This window comes from Tetrao urogallus (assembly GCF_951394365.1).
Source record: "Tetrao urogallus genome assembly, chromosome: 2".
NCBI classification, from domain to species: domain Eukaryota; kingdom Metazoa; phylum Chordata; class Aves; order Galliformes; family Phasianidae; genus Tetrao; species Tetrao urogallus.
The window spans coordinates 55,665,102-55,674,148 of NC_136814.1; the positions used below are offsets into that span (position 1 = coordinate 55,665,102).

Sequence of the window (9,047 nt, forward strand, 5' to 3'; positions counted from 1 at the left end):
CTTTTTCCCAGAATGTACTTAAGCACATGCCTCTCTTAAAGCACATGAGAAATCTCATCCATTTCTACGAGTTTAACCATATCCTTAAGTCCCATGCATTCTTCAGTGCCCTGCTGCTTTTTTTTTTTCCCCCAACAAAAAAGACTAAATAAAATGCACGTTCAGGGTAATCCCTTCTATCTGTGTAGAAATGTAGGCAGAGTCCTTTAACAGACATGAAATTCAGTAGGATTTAAGCCTCACGAAATAAATGCCACACAAAAACTAAGAGGCCAGTTCACTGTCATATAGTCAATTTCTGTGGAGAAACAAAACTCTGACCTGTTTTTATTTAAGTAAATAGTGTTTCTAAACATGGCTACAATTACATGGACAGTGTCAAAAATCAGTGCACAAGCACTGCACTAAGGAAATTATATTTTTCATTTGAGATACCGTATAGGACTGGTGTGGACATTGCTGAAAGTTTCATGACTAATTCTGACATTAAAATACAATATTCAAATCAATTGAAAGTACAGTGTTTGTAAATTTGCATTTTAAATATTTGAACAAGTATCATCTCTTACATCCAATATCTGGCTGCAAAGCTGGAGATGTGACTGTCAGATGCAGATGAGTTAAGGAGAAGCACATTTACATGAATTGGTAGTAGCTGATATATAAATATGGAGTGGTTCCAAATCCTACATACACATGCATATGTACAAACATATTCCAGAGTGAGAGAGCTCTTGCTGAAGCACTGAAGAAAGTCAGATTTCACCCACTTTTCAGGCTCTGAAAGGAAGTTCAGTACTAGTTTTTTTCTACTGGTATAATCTATTATGATATTGTAGAAGTTGTCTCTGTTGTCCTTATATCAGAAGAGTTCTGATATCACCATTAATACAGAATTCAATACTCTAGGCACCCTAGAGTTCTGGGTGTATCCACCTTGAGAAAAGTTCGTGTAGCTGACAGAAGTAGCCATTTTCTCAAGTAGTTTCACCCCTAAAATTCCAACCTAGGGCCTCACCAGAGCTACGAATATGACCCATAGCAAACTATATAGCAACTATGTGTCTCTGTCAGCATTCAAAGGATGGTATGTGATAACAATATATTTTATTCCTTCCCCTTGTTATTAAAAACAGCCTCTCCATTGACACCTCTAATACTGACATAGCAATATCTTCCAGAAGACAGGTAGAGAACTGAACTAGAGGAGCCATGACAGTTTCAATGATGTGAACACTTCTGTTTCTCTGTCAGTCCTACTTCTCATCCCATCTTGCAAGGTTACAAGAAATGAATGTCATTTGATTGCATCCCTCGGATATTTTTTTAAGACATTGACTATTTAGCTTTAAAAAAAAAAAAGTGCCTTCAAGTAATATTTTCAATTCAGAAAAATGTATGTTTTTATTATGTGTGCCAGTGGTGAACATCTGTGTCTTTGATGTCAAACTGTATTTCTCTAGTTACGTGAAACTCACACGGAACATGAGTCAGCTCAGTTTATTCATAGAATCATAGAATGGCCTGCGTTGAAAGGGACCACAATGATCATCTAGTTTCAACTCCCTGCTATGTGTAGGGTTGCCAACCAGCAGACCAGGCTGCCCAGAGCCACATCCAGCCTGGCCTTGAATGCCTCCAGGGATGGGGCATTCACAACCTCCTTGGGCAACCTGTTCCATTGTGTCACCACACTCTGTGTGAAAAACTTCCTCCTCCTTTCTACCTAAAAGGTCTTCTAGCAAAACTTAAGTAGAAGAAATGGGAAACAAGAAGAATTAGCATTGTGCGTTGCTTGTTCTAACTACATTATGGTTCTGGGTAGTAGACCACAGTTTTCATCATTTGTTTTAAAATATATTCAGTAGTAAGAGAATATCCTTAAAAAAAAAAAATATATATATCAAGTTCAGTACCTATTATTTATTTTAAGTATCAAAATGATTTTTGTTTGATTTCTCTGCAAACAGTAAACAGGAAAAATAAAATAAATACACAATCTCAAATTTTGGTGGGAACTATATACCTTCAGAGTTTATCACTGGTAGATCATGGTATTGAAATCACAGCATGCTGAAATAGTGGAAGGTAAAATAATTGAATTTTAAAAACCAAAAAAAAAAAACCAACCCAGTATTTGAGTATCACAGAGATCATTATGCCATATGTAAAGGCCTGACAGCAGAGAATACAGTAGTGTTCTTACACCAAATGTGTTGGAATATGAAAGATTTGGCTCCCTCAATTTTCTATACTCTCCTCTTACAACACAGTTAAGAAATCTTGCTATTACACTATAACATTAATCTTCTTAAATCAAAATGGGTGATAATTTTGGCAAGACATCTCTCCGTTCTAGCTTTCATATTGCTGGAAAGGGGACAAAATATCTAACCAACTCAAAAACGTTTCAAAACATACTGTAATGCTATAATGGTATGGAAAGTACAGCAATAACAGTGGAATGGCAAAGTCTTTGGCTACAACAAATGAGAACATGCCAAATGCAACCGATGCAGAAATTAAGGAAAAGAGCTGCTTACCTTTGAAGGCCACAGGTATGCAGGAATCTCCAGCAAGAGATGCCCTCTCATCCACTGCCAACCCTTAAATGAGGTCTGGGATAGGGTGGACACCAGCTCCACCCCTTCTGGTCACTCAGATGCTCTGCATACACCTGAGCTCCCCCAGGTTGGCCCTGCCTTCCCACCAGGTGCTCAACCATTGGTTCAGACCGTGACTTAGCATTTCTGCTACATGTAGCTTGGAAAGTCATTTTGACTTGCTTTAGCTGACTTCTAGTTACAGCATTTTTTGACAATGATTGTTTTCAATTGAAATTGAAATAATCACTTAAGGCAATTATTTTTGCTTGCTAAATCCACTTTCATCAAAAGGCACTCACAGACTGATATTTAATACAGTTCATGGCTATATTGAAATACAATGAAATATTTTCAGCAATTTGTTACTGGAAGCTAGACGAGACAATTTCCAGAGGTTCCTTTCAACCAATATTTCTACAATTATGTAATTTGATAAGATGAATTGCTTGTAATATACCAAGTCCTACAAACATTGATATTATAGAGGTAAGACATACAGCATGCTCTGAGGTAATACAGAGCTGCCTCATAAAACATGCCTGACACTTAAAAGAATGCAGAAAAGTTTACAAAATCTTTCATGTCACTAAAATTAGCTTCAGCTAAAGCCCAGGACTCCAACCTTCATTGCACAAGAAGGGTGCCCACTCCAGTGAACTGCAACAGCTGAAAGCTGTGGGGATTCAGCAACAAAGAACCAACTACACCTGAAAACTGATCTGCAAGGGGATTGCATCTGAAACCTTCAGAAATTAAAGCAAACAACTAAAAAAAAAAAAAAAAAAGAACAAAACCACAGAATTGACACTGTCTGAAAAAGGTTCCAGCTGCATATAAAAGCAAGTGACAGCTATGATGGTCTTTATAATCTGATGAAAACCAAATAACTTACCCAATGCACAGTGCTGATGATCACCCAAATTTCATGAGAAAGGAGAAAAAATTCATTGAGTTTTAGCTTCACATCTACCAGTGTCCTGTCCTACACAACTGCAATCTATTGTTTAATTCTAGGTTAAAATGAAGTAATATAAATACGCACACTGTTATATAAAAGGACCAGGGGATGAAATTATATCAGTTTCTAATAAGGCCCTTTGAAACCCTAAACTAGCCAGTTAGCAGCCAAATTATTTTTCTTCTACTAATACAGACTGAACAGCTAATGACTATAAGAAAAATAAAATAAATAGCTTAAAACTTCTGTAGTTCCAAAATCTTGTTTTCTACACCAAGACACAACAAGGGATTATCTAACTGCTAAACTTTATTGACTATTTTATCAATCATCTCTCTACTTAAAAAAAAAAAATCTTTTTCTTTCCTGGGTCCTGGTAAATAAGATCTGTACATTTCCTCCTCTTCTATTTCGGAACTAAACAGGAGAGTTTTTAAATGCACCTCTAGTTAGCATTTAGTAAAACTCAGTAAATCAATTTGGAAGACAACGTAAAATCTGATATGCTTCATTATATCTTCTGTGTTTTTAATATGTTGCATATACAATCTATAGTAATTACAGTTACTAAAATACTTTCCGTAGACACTTCTGTCTCCATAAGACCATTTTATGTGGCATTAAGTATTCTTTTATTTGCTAAGTTGCATCCTGCACGTGATGACCAACATTGCATCATAATAAAAATGATTATTTTCTTCAAACTGGAAAATACTTCTTACTATTTTCTTCATTATAATTCAAAATACTCATAAACTGAACCTTTCTATCAACAAACTGCACATTTCCCTCCTATGCACGGTTGTACAATCATGTTGTGTATCTGAATTTGGAAATAAAAAGAGAATTGTGAGCAACTTATGTTAAGATATCTTCAAAGGTGCAGCACCAATGAAGGATGAGCCCCACCCCAGCTCATTCTCTGTTGGTTGGTTGCAGGAGCCCAGCTAGAACTGACCTGCACCTGATGGATCACCCCCCTCTTCAATGTGAGGTTATGGTATGCACCAAGTTCCTGGTGTTCAAAATATGGCTATTGGTCTATGAGGCTGTGAGTAAAGACAGGAAAAATGAAGTACAATAATCCCTACTCTGCTCTAATGCTGACTCTGTTTTTATCACTGAATAATATTCATTCTAAGACCAGATTCACTCCCTCTGCTACATGAGACTGGGAGGCAAAGGAAAGCAAGCACAAGGAATTCATCAGAAGTGAAACCCTACACATTGAAGGAGGCTGACTTCTATCAGTCAGTGCACAAAGAAAGAAATGCAGCAGGGGAAGGAAGTTTCCTACAAATAAAAATAGGGAAAATAAATTAGTGATATAACAAAATAAACTATGTATACATTACATCTAATCAAGCATGTGGCTCAGAAAACACAGCAGCTGCTCATTTCCATCAGATGCAACTCCAGTCGAGGCTTAGAGAAGAGGGGTGCACTTAGACTGCTGAAAGAAGCAGTATGTGGTCATGCCATTTCCACCCGAGACAAAAGTCGAGGAATTTGTTTCCCATATGCTAACAAAGATGCTGTGGAGTTGCTCCTAACTACAGTCATGAGTTTCACTGATACAGTTTTAGTATAGGAACTGTAAAACCAATTGTTTTGTATTTGTTTATTGTAAAAGAATGGAAGACAGAGTAAACAACAACAGCAATCTCAGAATTATGGAAAGGACTATAAGAATAAAAGGTGCATTACAGCATATCATACTTTCGAGGAACCATCTACTTGCACAAATTAGCATAATTTCTTTTCTTTAAATTAGAACTTGAACATTTACATTATTATTTAGCTATTCCAAGTAAACACATCTGCACTCCTTTCCCAGTGACGAAAAGCTCTTAACAGACTGCTGAGGGAAATTAATTCAACAAAGGAATCTCTCTATTCAGAAAACTTGCCTGTCCATCAAACATTATCCAACAGCAAGCACCTTCTAAACTATCTCAGTTGCAGAGACAGGCAGTCTTTCAAGTAACCACAGACTAGAATATTCAGGGCAAGACGCCAGCACAAGTTTGAACACAGGTCTTGCATTCATGCTTATTCACACAATCTAATGTGCTTGCAGCAGGGGCTGGATTCTTAGGCGCCTACAATTTCCATGATCTAAATCTTATGTACTCAGCTCCCAGAAAGAAATTCTGAAGCCGAAATTAAATACCTATGTGCCCTGAACACATCAAGAACCAGAAATAATTCACGATGACCAAGAACTGCCTAGATCTAACCAATACAAAACATACCAAGCACTACAAAACACCAGGTTAATACAAGATGAAAGGGTGTAAGATATACATCTGATATCTTCCTGGAGATTAAGCTAATAAAGACTCAGACAGAGAACATCTCCTTCTACCTGGGATCTCCAGCTCAAGTCCTTGCCTGTGGTTTTTAAAAGAACTAAGCCAGGAACAATATTTTATTTTTCAAAATTTGACTGTAAGAAGAGTTCTACTCTAATATTACAGCAAAGAGACCTATCAAGTGGGGCTCAGTATCTGCTCTATGCAGACAGGCTTCACATGGCAATTGCTTTTCTCAAGATAGCAACATCTGGGGTAGGCCTCAGTATGGTTGCACACCGAGCAGGAAAAGGGTGATGAAGGGGGACTCCTCCCACCTACTGTGCTGAAGTTCTGCTGCTCTTCAGCAAAGATGGAAAAGAATAATCTACTGCCTTGAATGAGGACTTTCTGTGACACCAACAGTACTCTATGATATCTATAATGCAACATAGAGTATACATCACCTCCATTTTTAATCTGCAGAACTGTTCTCACATTAGTTTAAAGCTATATAGTAACTATGGAAAACTAGAGATCAGATTATGATAAGATAATAAAACGGATATTAAACTATGCATTTATCAGACATCCACCGATGCAAAAACATTTCAACTATGAAAGCACATTTTTGCACTAAGCTAAACTGGCTCATCTACTTGCTATTAATAACTCTACTACGTATATTGCCGAGAGTAATTGTTTTGCAGACCATGAGAGAACTTCTGCTTAATCTTTTATGACCTTTATAAAACTTTATTAAATTATGAAGCCATGTAGCTTTTACATGCCCTAAAGTTTTGGTTGGGAACTGTTTAAATACATAAATACATGCAGCTGTCCTGAGTAGTGCCACCACAGTGACTTGAGACACTGTTAAGACTTTCCAGTTCTGTCCCATTTAAAATCTGCAATAAAAGTCCAGTCCAAGATAAAGTCTCAGATAGGAGCTATCCAGTCAGCAGCAAAGTACTCCTTATTAAAGAAAATTACTAACATTTTAAAAACACACGTGCTCTTCTCAGTTCCTTGCACTTCTGTTACATATAAAAGTCTCTGCTATAAAAAGATATTAAAACTAGTTTATTACATGGATAACCTATTTCAGCATGTAAAAACAGAAATACGAAATCCCTTTATTGAACTTTAGTATACTGAGCCCAAACTGAGACTTGTGGGGAGCATGGTGTTCACAAATCTGCCAGCATTGTGGCTACTAGAAATTAAGATGTTAAAAACAAAGCCAGTATTTGGGATGACCTAGCCAAGTTTAAATTCAATCAGAACACACTGCCTCCTCAGAACTGCAGCCTGGTGGCTAAGGAAGTCTGGAAACTACATCCTTAAAAGAGAGGAAAAATTAGAAAAGAAATAGAAGAAACGTCTACCCATATATTTACCAGCTATTTCATCAACAACAAAGGATACCTCCCTCTGACCCAGGGCAGGGAGATACTGTCAATACTGACAATCCTCTTGAAACACGAGAGAGTTGGGTATATCATCTGTAACAGCATATCACCTGACAGTTCTTGTTCATGTTTCTGATAACAATTGCTTTAACAAAACTAGCAGGCCACAGTGGTTATATATATTGTGATACAGCTGTTTAAACAATATCACTATGCAAGACTAACGTTTTATTCTTCAAGTGTACCTCAATTATATCCATCACCTCTTCAGAAAGTCTAGTTCTTCAAAATTCTATATTACTATGTTCTTTTATCTTTCAGTGGTAAAAAATAAGATTAAAACCACATATTTCATGTATGAGCTCAAAAAAAGTTTGAATATAGAGGCTTAGAAGTTTTTCCTAGATCTCACTGTAATTTTCCAATCTGAAAATTGGAAAATTTTGGAAAATGGAAAATTGTAAAACCCTTTCGTACACAATTTGAACAGAGTTTGTTTGTTTTCCATTAACTTTAGCAGCTTTTATACTTACTGACTGTTCACTTAGATCCTGAGAGTCTTCCATGGAGGTTGTTCACCTTTCCTTTTCACTACAAGCAGAAACTATCTTCCGTTCAATTTATAGCTCAGTGATCTAAATTAAAAAAGGAGATAAAATGTTAACATATTAGTCTGTAGCCCTCGCTTCTAAATAAATCTGCAATAAACAAATAAACAATTGAGACTATGATACCACTAAAATCTGCATCAAAGTTCCCAATGACTTCCTTGAAGTCTAATTTATATATCAATTTCAACACCTCCAGTACTCTTTTGGAAAGCTATCTAAAACAGAAACAATGCGTAAGTAATAATTTTTCCACTCCGTCAAGAAAAAACAGCTATAAAAACAAACCAATAACAAAGCTCTTTAATACTGCCAGCTGTTTAAGTAGACCAAAAAAAAAAAAAAATGAAGATAACCCTTGGGAAGACATATTAGGCAGACAATTATGGAACACAGAGCAAAACTGATTAATACACTTTTAATGACTATCTCTTCGTCTTTAAGTGTCTGGAAGAAAAAGGTTATTACACAATTATCAGCATAAAGTCCCTATTCACAGGTCCATTAAATTCCTTTAGGATTAAATAAAATACACTAAGTGGTTTACAACAAGCAACTCCCTGCAATGTGCTAAATGATAGACGATATCCTAATTATCCATGATGTCTATGTCTTCTCTCAAACAGTGAATCATTGTTATCAAATATTGAAATATTAATTATGAAAACTGAGAGTTCTGTGCAATAATGATTACAGTAACCTTAATTATAAAGACACAAAAAACACAGAATTGTACGTGTTAGAAGAGACCTCTGGAGATCATCAAATCCAACCCCATCCTAAAGCAGATTCCCCACAGTAGCTCACACAGGTAGACATTCAGGTGTGTTTTGAATATCTCCAGAGGAGACTCCACATCCTCCTGGACAGGTCAGCCCATTTCAATATTTTGTCACCCTCACAGGAAAGCTTTTCCTCATGTTTGTGTGGAACTTCCTATGTTCCAGTTTGTGCCCATTGCCCCTTGTTCCGCCACTGGCCACCACTGAAAAGACCCTGGCCCCATCCACTTGACTCCCGCCTTTTGGAAGCATTGATAAGATCCTCCCTCAGTCTTCTCGAGTCTAAACAGTCCCAAGTCTCTCACATTTTCTTCATAAGAGAGATTATCCAGAGAATCCTAATCATATTTGGCATCCTCCACTGGACTCTCTCCAGTGGTTCCCTGA

At 36.8% G+C, this 9,047-nt stretch overlaps 1 protein-coding gene across 10 annotated transcripts in view; it reads right to left on the minus strand.

Moving 5' to 3' along the window:
* Window positions 1–7,836, minus strand: part of EYA4 (EYA transcriptional coactivator and phosphatase 4) — a gene marked incomplete at both ends in the record, with an annotated part of 128,982 nt that extends 121,146 nt beyond the window's left edge. For all 10 annotated transcript variants that reach the window (XM_079550666.1, XM_079550675.1, XM_079550673.1 and 7 more), the window contains one exon: window positions 7,804–7,836. In XM_079550666.1, the coding sequence (XP_079406792.1) occupies window positions 7,804–7,836 (33 nt within the window). The remainder of the gene's footprint in view (window positions 1–7,803) is intronic.
* Between the last annotated feature and the right edge of the window lie 1,211 nt (window positions 7,837–9,047).